Source organism: Phaenicophaeus curvirostris, chromosome 3 (assembly GCF_032191515.1).
Source record: "Phaenicophaeus curvirostris isolate KB17595 chromosome 3, BPBGC_Pcur_1.0, whole genome shotgun sequence".
In the NCBI taxonomy this organism is placed as follows: Eukaryota; Metazoa; Chordata; class Aves; order Cuculiformes; family Cuculidae; genus Phaenicophaeus; species Phaenicophaeus curvirostris.
The window spans coordinates 75,756,394-75,771,951 of record NC_091394.1 but is presented as its reverse complement, the minus strand read 5'-3'; the positions used below and the strand labels follow the sequence as shown (position 1 = coordinate 75,771,951).

Sequence of the window (15,558 nt, the reverse complement as noted above, 5' to 3'; positions counted from 1 at the left end):
GAAACAAATTCCACACACATCCCCCCCAACCGCCCCGCCCTGCATCTGACAAAATGCAAGTTCTCCCACTTTATTCCCAACACTCATTTGAACTAACAGCAGTTCTGTGAGTCCTGCGGGAAGACACTGCACTACTTTCAGGTTAAGGACTATTGGCCATGCAGCCCTTCCTGGTCCAGTCCTCCATGCCCTCCCCACAATTCACCCAAACGATGCTCTTAGTTCTTAAATGAAGCAATTCGCTTGGATTTTTCACAGTAGAATAGTTTTAGTAATGTTTTTTTAGGAAGTAACTCCATTTCTTTTTCTCTTCCACTAACAGCAGAACAAAGATATCTTTCCCTTCAGGCCTGGAAAACTGAAACTTTGTCCTTCGTTGGTACTCAGCAGTTACCAACAGGAGACACACACTTACAGGTGGCTGCAAGAGACTCACATTTTGTTAACAACTGAAATCTTGCCTAGCAACCAACCCGAGTCATTTAAAGGCACAACGGCTATGAGCAATAACTGCTTAAGCCATATATTCTCATGTCTGCACTTTTCAAAAGCCTTATTCACACAGGACAATCCCATGGCTTAGAACTGTTAATAAGGCAGTTTCCAGTAAGATTCAATTCAGTTACAACACAACAGTACTGAAAGTATTTCTATAAAGTTTGAAATGTTTTTAATATGTACATTCTTTCTTAGTAAATATTAAGAGTAGTGCTTTTCCTTGCACTCTTTTCTTTAGACTTCTAAAAGGGCATCAGAAATACAGTTTTCACCCCCCTTCAAACCAATGCACAGTTGCAACCTTTGTCACAAGTACATATGAATTCTGTACACCTCTCCCTCCCCGCAAAAGAAAAATATGCCATGACTATCCAATTACACATCATCACAACAAGTTTAAATTACGCGTACAAATAATTCCAGAGTATTTAGAAAAACCCAACATATTGGATTTATGAAACAATTCCATGCATTCAACAACAAAAAAAAAAAAAGAAGAAAGAAAAAAGAAAAAATAAAAAATTAAGTTTCTTTAAATGGTGTTTCCTCTTTCTATCAAAGTACCAAAGTCTGGATTCAGTGTATCATTAAGACTAACCACTGCTTGATTCATAGAAACATGACAGTACATAGATAACAAAGTTTCTATTTATAGACAATATGCTATACAGTTACTCTTAATAATGCGAAATAAAGCAGGTTTTGCTTTCAAAGATGTTGAAACTGCACATTAAGACGACTGTAAGAGACGCTGCTAAATAGGTAACAACGTTTTAAAAGGAAGGCTATGTATTTATATGATTCTGCTTAGTAGTAGCAGTTAATTAGCAGGGTTCCTATGTTGTTAGCTAGTTCGTTTCTTTTTTTTTTTTTTCAGAATGAAAAGCTATTCAAGAGCTAGAGCTTACTTAACCTAGAAATATCACCAATTTTATCTTCAAAAGGAAATAAAAAAAAAAAAAAAAAGAATTTATGCAGTGGACGCCCTCAGGGGCAAACTCTCTGATTATGTAAATGCTTCATTTTCTACAGAAGAGGCTTGTAGCACAACACACAGATTGGAAACATACATTTTGGACATACATTACAAACCTGAATTCAAAGGGTATTTCTTTTTAATCTTTACTATGAAGACAAATAAAATTAAAATATTATTTACATGCAAAAGACTCTGCATGATTCTGTAATATCCTATTTTTGTGTTTGCCTTAAGATACTCCTTGAAAGGCTGTACTTCAGTTCTAGATTTATTCTACATGAACATCGGCAGGTACCAGACTCAGGCGTTATTACCTCACAGTAAATAAATCAATACTGTCAATATGCTCTATTTATTTTAACCGATCAATTTAGAGCATCACATGTTCCTGATATACAGGGGTTAACACCTGTGCAAGTTAGTATCCATTATCCATTTATTAGGAAAGCTCTCCATGAGCAAGGTGCATTTTCAGTACAATTAAAACCAACTCTCCGTGTTAGCTACTCTCGCCTTGCAATACTGTTGAACTGCAGTCAAGTACAGTAAGACAGTACAAGATTGTTGATCAGTACCATGTGTTACAGCTGTTAACAATTCTGTTTGTGCCACAAAACCAGAAGTAATTTAAGGAAATCTTGGCTCTTCTTTAACTGAATTTACCAGGTGATGTTAATTAACATCCTTAACAAACAAATTTTTGTAAAGGCTATTTACAGTGTACATGGCTGAGCATGCACCTTAGAGACACAAACACATTTGCCAGTTTGATACCATGTAATTACACAGTGCCTGAAAATGACAACAGATCTTAAACACCATTTTAATCAACAGTTTCAAGCAGGAAATGGTCTTTATTTTATAACTGCTATACTTCCATGGATTTTTACTTTTTATATAAAAACCACTAACTCCTGTCCAGAAGCCTAGACACATTCTACATACTACAGGTTAAGGCAGTAAAAAAATGTGTTCCTGATAACTGGTCTTGACAATGTCAATTAAAGCTGTCTGAAGCCACTCCATTTCTCCAGCAGATCTTAAAAATCCCGAAAAAAAATCTGAGTGAAAAAAGTTCACTTGGCTTTCTTCAGATTTTCAGAGAACAGAACGGAATTGGGTATGGCAGAATAGAATTGGGTATGGTGAGTCAAAAAAGCGTTAAGGGAAGGGAATGTTTGATTTCAAATTATTACATGAGTTTAAAAGTTGAAAGGATACAGTTTTAGATGGGAATCTAAATCAACTAAGAACTGTAGGGAATGAAGAAGAAAACCGATTTTATGCACATTACTGCATTCTTAAAAATATACTGTTATCTTCAACAATTCAAGTAAGGTAACAGACATTATCAAAAATAACTTCATGAACCATACTCAAGTTTCAAATCACATTCTCAAACTTTTAACCCAAAGCAGTTTTATTGTGTTAACTTCATATAATAAACCATGAAGGTCTGACTGTACAAATGGTTAATGATTTGCACTTGTGATTCCTGTAAAAGCCAGCAGACTTGCTAACCAACTTACTGTAAAGATATGGCAGATTATGTATTTAATCAAAGCACTTTGATTTAGGCATGAAACAAATTCAAATGGTTGACATTCTGTGCTTCTAATGCATCACTCAAAAGAGAGGCAAGAAACACTCACTATTGTACAGACAATTATTTTTACAGAAAACCTTTCCTTGAAATTAATCGTTTATCCGCAGCTGTAGATGAGAGTATAATCTGTTGTAAACAGGGCACCGTGTTGTAAAACCAGTTTTTTTAATTAAGATCTCTCCAAAAGTTGGAAAAACAGACTCTTCAGAATGTCTTTCAAATGTAGCATGTTCTGTTTGCTATATCATACTTTCCTTTGATTCCTTTTTAAAGATGTTTGCATTCACAGCAGTTCTGTTTTTAAAAACTGTTTGAAATTTATATAAAATTCTGTACATGTTCACAAATTATTGCATAAACAGCATAATCTTCATGACAGTATTCAGCAAGACATGTCCATCTCAGGAAGCTCACGTTTCCCTTCTTGCTTTTTTCTTCTTTTTAACTTGTTTGGGGGATTCCCAGCTTTCTTCAGACTTTGCTAAAAACAAAACAGAACTCTGGTGTTAGCACTGAGAAAGCTTACACAGAATTGACTTAAAATCCTGGATAGCACATCCTATATTCTATATTCTTATGAAGTTGCTCAGGACAATCAACTAGCATGATTTTTAAGGAGAGTCTTACTTACCTGCTTGTCCCAACAGGCTATTTTGAAGTTCTTCAAAACTATTTTTTCCCCACAAATGCAAAAACTGAGATGCAAAAAAAGTTATTCATTTTATTAATGTAATGTTTACAGGAAGGTCATTATTATATTTTGGCCAACTGGAAGCAACTTTCATGTACTAAACTGACAGTAATTGTTCACTTTTATCACATTACACTATTTTTAACCATTGAGTATAAGTGACAAGCCAGAAGACTAAAATATGTGATGATGTGGTTGCATGGAGTCTATAATCAAACAAACACTGCTATTTTATTAGAGCAAACTGCCTTAAAACACACTGGCTGCCAAAAGTGGTAGATCAGGTAAAGTATTTTATATGCTGAACATAAAAGATGTTCTTTCAACTGCTGAGGCATGAATAAGTCGAAAGCCTTAATCTTTTAGAACTAGAACAGAAAGCTGTAAGTTGACACACTGACTTGAAAGACTTTTGTTTAATTTATTCAAAATAAAGAAGCCAATTAGTGCAGTTGAATGAGACTAATATTATGAAATCATCCAGTTTCTTCTATAGTCATTAAAAATCCGTTTAATACTCTAACACTTAGCCAGGAAGTTCTTACAAAATGTTGGTTTTGCTAAACTCATTAAAAAGTAATTCCAACAATTTTTTGTTTTAAAGCAATGCCTTACACTGTCTGACTTCCCTTCTAATTCTTCTGTCTTACCAGGTGAGTACTTAAGTACCAGAACTCTCACAGAGTACAACAGAGGATGTGTTTGACACCTCTAGGCACAACAGAGTAGTAGTTCAGCCTGATGCATGTGCTGTTAGGCTCCAACAAAAAAAAGTGCATCACACAATACCTTTCTACTCCCATATGAGCAACTGTTTTCCTCCATGATTACTACATTTCATGAAAAAGATATTAATGAGCTAAGTTGAAAAGTCAAAAAAGCCCTAGTAGGTTGAAAATTGAATTGCTTGTATATTTTCCCAAATTTCTGGTAGCTAAACATCCTGTCAACTGCTATGTTAGTACCCATCTGTTCCAATGAAGGCCTGCAAGCAGGCCACTGAAACAGCGTTGGAAGGGAAGAGTGTGTCTAAATGTCTGCTAAGGACTGGACAAGGCCAACAGAAATTCTCAGTCATTCAAACACATGAAGCCAGTTTTTCCTTGCAAAGAAAGCATGTTTCTCCAAGTACTTCAACACAAGCTAAAATATCTCGAGGCATATAAACAAAATACATAAATACCAGAGGCAGAACTCTACGTCCAAACCTCTGTACAAAGCATTCTGACTAGATATGCTCTATAGGAAAAAAAAAACCAACCTGAATTCAGAAAAATGAATTGTACAGAGATACTTACTCTGTGGAGGAGGCACACTGTTTTGCTTAATATTGGGACTAGAAACATCTGTCTCTTGCAGCTTCTGTGGCACTTGGGAAGCGATCTTGTCAGAATCGCTCTCTGATACAATTACAGACGGCTCAGTAGGAACAGCAAGTGAAGGAGCCTCCTCAGGCTATTTGAAAAACAGGAAAAAATTCCAAAAGTTTAAGTCATGCAACAGTAAAACTTTTATAGAGGGCTATTATGGCACTATACTTAGCCGCTACTGGAAAGATGGCATTGAAAAATTAAGCCAATATTAAAATCCCTTAAAATTTAAAATCAAGGCTGTAAGACTATGACTGCCATCTAGTGCCAAAATTTTTAGTTGCATACAATCAAAGATAAACACAAAAAAATTCTTCCTACAATATATGACATGCAAAAACCAGAACAATCTACAACTCACTAAGATCCTACAAAGATTCTAGGATACATATGCAGAACAGATGCAAGATGGTGACATGTATGCATTTGGTTGCAGGGCAAACAGTAAAGCTCTATAGGTCCAAATATGCAACTAAAATCAAATTAAAATCAAACTTAAAAGCATTTAGAAAGCATTTGTAGTCATTCCCATCAACTGCTCAAAACACTCTGTATGCTTACATTACAATAATAGATGTTTTCGAAAGCAGTCAGAAAGTATATCAGTGGAAGCTACTGTAGGAACAACTGCCAAGTAAAAGACACTCCTAGTATCTTCCAATTATCTGATCTATCTGGGCACATAGGGGATGAATAACAAATGATAAGGGTGATTTTTTTTAATTAAGACTTAATTAAGGCTGGTGAAGGGGCTGGAGTACAAGCCTTACAAGGAGCAGCTGAGGGACCTGGGGTTGTTTAGCTGGGAGAAAGGGAGGCTGAGGGGAGACCTCATTACTGTTTACAACTGTCTGAAAGGTGGTTGTGGAGAGGTGGGCATTGGTCTCTTCTCCCAAGTGAGAGGTGATACAACAATAGGAAATGACCTCAAGCTGTGCCAGGGGAGGTTCAGATTGGACATCAGGAAAAATTTCTTCCCTGAAAGGCTTCTCAGGCACTGGCAGAGGCTGCCCAGAGGGGTGGTGGAGTTTCCATTCCTAGAGGTGTTTAAAAAAGGGGTAAATGAGGTGCTTGGGGATCTGGTTTAGTAGTGGACAGGTATGGTTGGACTCGATCTCTAAGGTCTTTTCCAACCAAGCAATTCTATGATTTTTTTATAACCGTGATTTTTTTTTTAAAATCTATTTTGAAAGTTCCCACTAGAGAAACAAGATGTAACTGTAGTTTACTACGTAGCACTTACTGGAATTGAAGTGCAGTAAAACAGAAAAAAAAAAACCCCAAAAAAAAACCCAAACCCATTTTGATATTCCAAAAGGAAAAATCAGAAAACACACGCATGATCCCACAACAGGTGACCTACTGACAAGAAGCTTCAAATAACAGTGTATTAGAAAATGGTGCTTCTGTCAAGCAGTAAACCCCAAACTCTAGGATGTTATTAAGAAGCCATGGCTGTAGTTGTGCCACAACAGCCAGGACCTGGAACTATCCCAATAGAACAGTGAAGTCTGCATCCAGACCCTGATGTAGATGTACACATATCCTAGATTATAATTACCAGTTTGCACTGCTTCGATCACTGCAATATAAGCATCTCAAAAAATTTAGTCAGAACATAAAAGAGGAAAAAAGATCCATTTAACTTTTAGTTTTAACCATATTGTACTGAGCAAGAAGTTAAACAGGTTTAATTAAAAAATCCAGCACATGAATTTAGATGGCAGCAGTTCTCTAACTTTTCATGCATAGAGGAGTTTGCTGTGCCCTTATACATCAACTCACACACAGTTATTTTAAATAACTATTAATTGCAATACTTCTCTTAAAATACTAAAAATAGGGTAAACTTGGCGTTTTTTAAAAATATCAACCCTGCCGATAAAATGAAGTCACATCCTACACGATTTTCAAGGTAAGTCCATCTAGTTTTGTTCAGATAGAGTCACTCTCCACCTTTAGGGAAAGCGCTTAACTCAATTAAGACTTAAACGGCACACAGTTGTCTCAGGTTGACTAACAAACATGTGGATTGAATGTTAAAGCAGGTAGTTATTACTACAAACGTAACTATACAGGTATACGCAGCGTTATCTGGACATTGTTCCAAATACCATACTTCCATCTGGATTTTGGATAAGGGAAAGTAGATACTGATACCAAATATTAAGAACTGGGAACTAGTCTTTGCTAGGATTTTCTGTCTTACATCAGTTCAGAAAGGAAACCTGAAACAATGAGTAAAGGCTACTCAATGACAGAAAGTGGTATGCACAACTCTACAATTCATTAATGAAGTAATGACTTGTGAAACTGTCACAAATGAAGGATTTCCAAAGATACATTTTCATTTAAAACCTGTGCCTGCTGATAAAATGCCAAAAGCCCAATGTGTAATATAGGAAAAATATCATCCCCAGCAAAAAAACCAGAAGCGCACAACATTCAGATGTTTCTGGTCTTCATGACGATATTCTGGATAAACTGATATTAGTGAAAAAATAAGTTATTTTTCCTGAAACTTCGTTCTCATATTTTGGAGCACTTGCTCGAGACTAGATTACCTACCCTGGAAGCCTAAGTCATTCATTTTACACATCAATCACAACAGCCAATTCAAACAATATCAGAAGGCATCTCTGCATGTGTAAAATAACTATAAAGCCAACCTGATGGCAAAGAGACTTGATAAAGACTGCGAGATCATCTGCATTGTCAGACACAATTCACAAAATGCCCTCTATCTGAGCCAACTAACTTCCAGAGAATGTTGTTAACTATAGTTTCGTTTGGCCTTTGCCCCCACAAGTTTAATGTGGACTACGTCTGCCACTAACACAGCTATACGTGGGCACATAAATAAACAGCTTGAATTTAAAACTCAGGAGTAATGGGAGCACACTGCCAGGAATAAAGCCACTTACACAGACAAGCAGACATCTTTTTTCAGATACAGCTTCAAAAGAACTGACAAACCCAACTTTGCACTAGTCAGAATAGGCAGCTGTTGCTGACCTTGAATAAAGGCTGAACTGAACTTAAACTACATAATTATAGTAAAAGATGCAGGATATTTAGAATAAGCTAAAAGTATGTCTGAATGTGCTTTTCACTGCACGTTATCAATAAACACTTCGTGCTTTTTTCTTTGGTGACTCGTAGCCTCTCAAAATACTCTGTTCTAATAGTTTCATTTGAATCTTAATACCTTGTTATCTTTATAAAACAAATGCTTCACTATTCAGAAGTAAAACTCAATATTCTGACAGATATTCTGTGGTACCAACCTGCTGTGTCACTGGTATTTTTTACTCTTTATGGAACACTATCAATAGCACTAGAAATTTTTAATACTTCTTCCTACAATGTGATGCCTGTGGGATAACAGTATCTAAAAAAGCAGGTAAGAGAAAGATTAAAGAGAACCTTTATTCTTGAGAATATTTGTTTCAAGTTTGAGCTTAAGCAGTCACTTTATGAATCGGTTCAGATAAAAACTTATTCAGTCATTAATATTAAGTGCAGCACAGCCATTAAAATTCAAATTTAGACTATATTTAAGTCAGAATATACTAAAACTGTAACACTTCATTCTGTTGCAATGAGATAGTAAAATATGCTCCTCCTTAGCTTCCCAGATTTCAAAGTTTAAAACTATTGCTTGAATACTCACAACATCAAAATACCTGACAGTCACAGAAGTGACTACTGATCTAAAAGATATGGCTTTTCACAGCAGACATACTTAAAACTCATAACTGACCTAGGTCTTATACTTTAGCTCTCCATTATCCTTATATTAATAAATATATAACCTGAGGCAGTATTTGTACTGTAACTTTATCTACACAAGTAAACATTCCAAAGGACTTTGAGTGCCTCCAAATCAGAAGCCATCAACAAATCCGATTTTGTATCCATACCTTAGCTGGTTCACTAGTATTCATGGTCTTCAGAGAAAAAGCTGTTTCCTGCTGAGGCTGAACTTTTGAGGTATCCTTCTGAAATTCCTCTCCACCTTCTCTATCCAGTTCTTCAGTGTCCTACAAAAGGGGGAAAAGGGTGGAAGGCGTGGGTAAAAGAAAGAGCCTGTGTTTACAGTAAGGTTCTGACTCTTCCCTGCATGTAACTTTGATAGATATTATTAGCCTCTACAACTAAAAAAAACCAGTATCTAAAAATCTATAGAACATCATACAAAAACACCCACAGAACTCAACGAAGCCCAGAAAGTAGTACACTTTATGCAATTTACTAAAAAAATCCCTGTCTCTGAACAAACTGCACTTCACACTCCTCTAATTTCAAATCCAGATAATTTCAAACTGATGTTCCTCTAAAAACTTTGCAAAAGTATCATGATGAGACTTAACTGTTCTCAATTCTGTTTTGTTACAAGTAAAATGTTTTTAAATACAAGCTCTGCCTATTAACCTGTAGAGTTTTCTATCATATATTAATTCTTTAATAATATTTTTGCAATCCAATTTAATCTGCCATTATGCCTATAAAACAAACCTCTTGGTACAGAAACTGAAAATGTATTCAAAGCACCTGAGAGTATCAACTTTAATTCCTTAAACACTCTAGTGGTTGAAAGTTTTATGTTGCATGAGGAAATAGAGCAGGTACATCTGCTTATAGCATCAGAAGAATCCTGTAGTGGTGACCAGTAAATAGAACACAAGTCTCTAGTTTTAAGCTACAAGTACCTTCTAGAAACACTGTTCCTTCACTTATTTCCCCTGGAACCTTGTGAAAATGTAATCTAAGCTTGTTGATTCCTGACAGGAAAGAATATATACTGCTTTACACCTAGGTCTGAAGGGTAGCCTTCACTGCCTCAACAAACACTGAAGTCAATGAATATGTGTGAACACTTCAGTTTAAATAAGATGCTGTTTAAATGAACATGTTCCATTTTCAGAGAATAAACATACAAATTTTAAGTGAGTCTGAAGTAGGACTGGAATGCTAAATTACTAAGTTATCTTTGTTTTAGCAATTTATCTGATGTATTAGCAGTTCTGTCTACTCCTATCAAGCAACAACCCCCAATTTTCCACAAAACTTTAATGCAGAGAAATTCAAACTCATGATCTTAGACTGAAGTATCTAAGGAAAAAGTAACAATGATTGGACATTAGCGTGTACAAAAATGAATCTAACAGGATTCCATTTCACATAGACAACCTAAAAAGCAGCTCACAGGCAAAAGAAAAAAAAAATCAGAATGTACTCACTGACCTTAAGATCAAGACATCCACAAACATCTGGTTAACAGTAACAATTAATCTTGACTTAACACTCGGAGTCATTGCAGATACCAGAAAAATGATGGGTTGAAATTATAAAAACTGCTACAGCCCTAGTACCCTCAGTTTGAATTTGCCTCCAAAGAAACACTGCAAATTAACAGAAGTATCCACCTCCACACGGACAACTTTAAAAGAATCCTATGTAATAGAAATTTAATCTTTTAAAACTGGTTTAATAAAAATCTCAGACTGAAAACATGACAATCATAAAAAGCAAATCGACAGCAAGAACGACTGAAGTAATGCTTTCCTCCTCTCTCCAATTCACCTAGTCAGACTCAAGTGAGCATTTAACATTTTGCAAAGACTGTCAATTATGAATGCCTGTCAACAGAAGCAGAAGTAGGATGTAGTCGAAGCATTAACTATTAAAAGCTTTTCCCTATTTGGAAAGTACTTGTTTGAATAGATGAAAACATGATTCAATTTCCAAGTGAAGAGCAATCTGCTTTTGCTATTTTTATAACAAATGTGTTCTAATGTAATTCTTCAAAAGCTATTTAAGTAGCATAGAAAGCTCCAACAATCCTCATTTTGCAAATATTCATTCAAACCTGACTCAGAGTAGCTCCACCTACTGAGCTAGAGGTGTTGATACTAACTATTTCACATAAATCAAGCTATGATAGTACTTCATAAAACCACTATATTCTTCTAGAATTGTACTACTAGACAGAAATTACATTTCTCTTATTCTCCTAACCACTTATGTTCACCAAGGCAGTCGCCTTTCAAAAGGACAGGAAACGAAGGCTTCCCATGCAGAGGGAAGTTCCTCCTAGAAGCAACTCCAGAGTACAGACTCTCGATTTGACAGATAATAAGTAATTCAGGATAAATTCTTTCTGCATATTTCATGCTTTCCATAAACTTGTTCCATTTACCTGTGTAGGAGAGTTAGTTTCTTCACCCTGCTTCTTCTTTTTCTTCTTCTTTTTCTTGGATTTGCCACTTGTAGAACTCTGAAGAACTGTCTCTGCTTTTTCTCTTTCATTATCTGAAGCCTTCATAGGAATATAAAGTATTTAGCATTTAAAATGACAATGAAACATGCCTTCTATAGATTAAACATGAATCTATAGATATAAAGAATTTAATTGCATATGAAAGTACAAATGGATGCAATCTTATCTGTTTAGTTCATTTCAGGAAGATCACATTCTTTACATGCTACCTAGTAGTATAGGTATAGGACTTGGGAATGAAAAAGGCAACAGAACACCATGTACTGGTGGCATGGAAATGCTGCTTTTCACACACAGAATTAAATATTGTTAAGAAGTATTTATGAAAACAGATCTAAATCCTCTCTCAGCCTACAATGATATGGTAATCCTCATATTACTGTGGGACAGCAAGATTTGACATGGAGCTAAGTGGCTTCTCTTTTCTCAAAACCAACATTCAGCATTTTCCTTCTCCGTGTACACATTAAACACAATTGTGCTACTCTTATCAGTGTCAGAGACAAGCCATTACCTTTCTCATGACCCTTCAGCTACTTAAGAAATGGCAGTAGTAAGGTCAAAGTCTTGAAGCTAAGAAGAAAATATCGCCTTTTACCTTCTGAACATCAGATATCTTCTCAGGTTGAGGAACAGAAGCAACTTTTTCTTCATCTACCCAGTTTCCCCACTCTTCTGCTGGGGCATTCCAATCAGAGCTGGGATCAGCCGAAGAAAGTCCATCTACAAAAGATTAATAAGATTTTCAGGAACGCCTCTTTACTTTACAGGTGCTCTCTTGACAGTTTAAAAATGGAAAAAAACCCCAAACAAAAAAACACTTTTTGATATCAAGATGTAAATACTCATTTCCTGTGTTCCTCAATTTTCTATCTTAAACTTTCTTCCTAGTTTGTGAAAAAATTCAGATGAACTGTAATACTGATCAATCTTACTTAAGTAAGAATCCTTTACAAGTGATATATCTGTAAAGTGCAAATCTTAGAGCCACAAGTCATCTTGTGACACTAACACTTTTTAATAACCTTTTTTTTTATAAGGCTAAGTCCCTACTCTTTTTTGCTATTGTTCATTTACAATAGCATGTATGTATGTTGTCAGAGGAATGACAGATGTAAAGGATTAGTTATATAAAAATTAAAATATATGTAAAACTGAATACTTGAAAATGATCAATTGAAATGCTCTTTCCTTATTGTTAAGCCAAATAAAAGACAAGTTTCAAAATGATCCAGTATCAGAGCAGTCACGGAAAAACTGCTGGAATAAAGGATTACAACAATCCATCCCACTTTTGCAGTCATTAAACAAGAAATTGTTCTTAGAGGAAAGGTAACATGCAAAGCAGCTTTTCCGGTAAACTTCTTGAACAACTTTTCAAGTCAATGACCTAATGAGAGGCACTATGTTTTTCTTAAACATTCTTAGATCTGGCTGAATCAATGATATCAATTACAAAGCAGTTGAAGTACATTAAGGCTGAAAGCTTTTTTCAGAGGTACAGCTTCACCAGTAAAAGAATGGCTGGAACTATTATACTGCAGTCCTGCTTTGGGAGAGGCCGTGCTAAGAACTACGAGACTATTTTAAATTTGCCAGGGAGGAGAAAGTGGAGAGTAAACAACAATTTCACTACAATTACCAACCCATTTCAGCAATTCCTACCCTGCATGTGCTTTCTAACACATAAGAACTTTGCTAAATGATAAAATGAGTTAAGACGAAATACGAAAGTCAAGTGTCAAAGTTTTCAGTTAGGTACAAACACATGTAAAGCAAACTCAAATACAATCTGCTAAATACTTACAGTCTTTTGCAGACTTGCAGATTTTTCTCACCAACAGCAGTAAGGCCATTTTAAAAGATTACCAAGATTTTCTAGCAAAAAGCCAGAACTACCCTAAAATGCATAAGCTCTTTCATTTCTGAGCTTCACGATACAAATATTTCCCCCTAAATTAGCCATTTTCTATTATACTCGAAGTACTTTTTCTGCAAAGCTAATGGACAGTTTGAAGGAGGAAGTAAAACAGTCCCATTTTTTTTTCAGACACTCACAACTGCCTAATACAAGTAGCTAATATAAATAACTACACTTTAAAGCAACAGTAATTAACAGAGTTTTGTTAATGAACATTTTAGAGGAACATACTTAACCCAGACCATTCGTCATCAACGGGGGGTTGAGCATGACTTAAATCCCACTGAAAATCAGAAGTCCCAGCCTGAGAAACTGACTCATTGTTGGATCCTGAAACAGAATAAATAAAATTGTACTTCTAAGTTAATGAGCTTCCTGAGTTTTCTTGGGTAAAGGAATTCTATCAAAGTAGGAAAGGAAAACAGGTAGCTGAAAGAAACAAATCTGATTCCAAGGACTGCACAAGACAGGAAAAATCCAAGGCTCTTGAAAATGAGATATCAGAAAAACAAGGGAACTGAAGAAGGAAGACAAAATTAAGTCAGGAGAAGAACATGGAAAGAAGAGATAAGGGTTAAGAACAGCAGTCTTTATAGCTTATAGCAGTCTCCTCAAACTGAAAAATACACTGAAATTTTACGGGTAGTAAAATTACTACCCTAAATGTGTAAGAACTCTAACAAGGAGAAGCTTTAATGAAAAGAGTTCTAGAAAAAAACCTGATCAATATAGCAATTAAATTGTTCATTACTAAAATTTCAATTCTCATTTCAAGTAAAATGTTTCAGGAACATCAAAGCAGCATGACAAACAATAGTAAGGCCAGTACCAGTCATAACAGGAAGTGCTAGATATCCAATGTTATTTTAAGATAAATAAGGCATCAGCAAACAAGCCACTTTAGAGAAAAATAAAAGCAAAAAAACCTAAACTGTGAGACTTAAATTAATATTTTACTTTATGATGAGACCTTCTTTTGAAATGAAGTTTAAATCGGAACATAGCTACCTTGGCTTTTAAACACCTCTGCAAAAGATCCCTCAGATGACAGGATCCTTGGCGTGTTCTCATTTTTTGTTAGCCAATTACAAGTAAAAGGCGAATATTTATTCATGTGGTTGCTTTGCATTACAACACTGTTGGCTAACAGGCATCAATGATGATCAATCTACTTTACTGTATTCGCATTTACCTCTCAAAGTTGGAATGGGGGTATTGCAGATGAATCTCAGATTAGTTTGTCACCCCACATTAACAACGAAAATTTAAGTTTTAGCCCTGAGGCTGAACTTGAATTCAAGTGGCTCCGTGGGAAATACTATTTTATTAAATCTCTTTGTACAAAGACATTGTTTCTTCTTTAACACAAAGTTTCTCTAAGTCTTCATTAAGTAAACAATCTTTGGAAAGACCTATAAATTAGACAGTGGAATTTATAACTTCTTTGTTATGCTGGCTCAGATGTGCACAGAGAATGAAGCACTTGTGAGCAGCAGGACATGGAGCTCAAGTTCCACAGTTAAAAGACTGCAAACTGCAATACAAGTAAACACAGCTTAAGTGCAGAAGTACTTGGTCAGTTACTTCCTAAAAAGAAAATAGCCATGCCAAGCTCTTCATCTAACGGGAGTAAGCAAGAAAAAGCAGAAAATCTGACATATGATCCCTTTACGATACATATAATAAATCCCTGTAGCACTATTATCAGTAGGTTAACACACAAGATTTGTTATGAAGCCAGGATTACACTCTGTAGCAATTTTACCCTTCAAAATCAGAAAACCCTAAAACTCAGCCTCCCCACGCATCATATAGAGAAAAATACTCAAATCCCACCTATGGAATGTATTGTGAAAGAGGTGCTTCACTTCCTTGAAGGCAAAGAACTCAACCATCAAATAACAAAGCTCCTAGAAGATCAGGGTAAACAGACTTTTTCAGAAGGCAACCTTCAGATCTCAAACTTGAGACAAGGCAATACTATGCAATCTCACGCCCATTATTTAGACTCAACACACAAACAGGAAGGCTAAATAAGAAATGTCACCTTCTCATTCCAGCTTTTGGTTATCAATTTAAAACAGCAGAAAAATCTTTGGAAAAGCATACATACCAGAAACTCCAGGAGTTAATCCAAATGAAGAGAAAGAAGTAGAATTCTGTTCAGAGGCATTAATCCTTGCATCCACATTCCAAGCAGCTGTGGGGGA

The 15,558-nt window shown here is 35.6% G+C and overlaps 1 protein-coding gene across 1 annotated transcript in view; it reads right to left on the bottom strand.

Annotated features, from left to right (window-relative positions):
• Positions 1 to 915: 915 nt before the first annotated feature.
• The window catches only part of MTDH (metadherin), a 33,125-nt gene continuing 18,482 nt past the window's right edge, over positions 916 to 15,558 (bottom strand). Inside the window, exons 7-13 of the mRNA XM_069854408.1 lie at positions 15,462 to 15,548; positions 13,580 to 13,678; positions 12,026 to 12,150; positions 11,347 to 11,466; positions 9,068 to 9,187; positions 5,073 to 5,229; positions 916 to 3,564 (exon numbers count right to left, since the gene is read on the bottom strand). Of these exons, the coding sequence (XP_069710509.1) occupies positions 3,494 to 3,564; positions 5,073 to 5,229; positions 9,068 to 9,187; positions 11,347 to 11,466; positions 12,026 to 12,150; positions 13,580 to 13,678; positions 15,462 to 15,548 (779 nt within the window). The 3' untranslated portion in view covers positions 916 to 3,493. The remainder of the gene's footprint in view (positions 3,565 to 5,072; positions 5,230 to 9,067; positions 9,188 to 11,346; positions 11,467 to 12,025; positions 12,151 to 13,579; positions 13,679 to 15,461; positions 15,549 to 15,558) is intronic.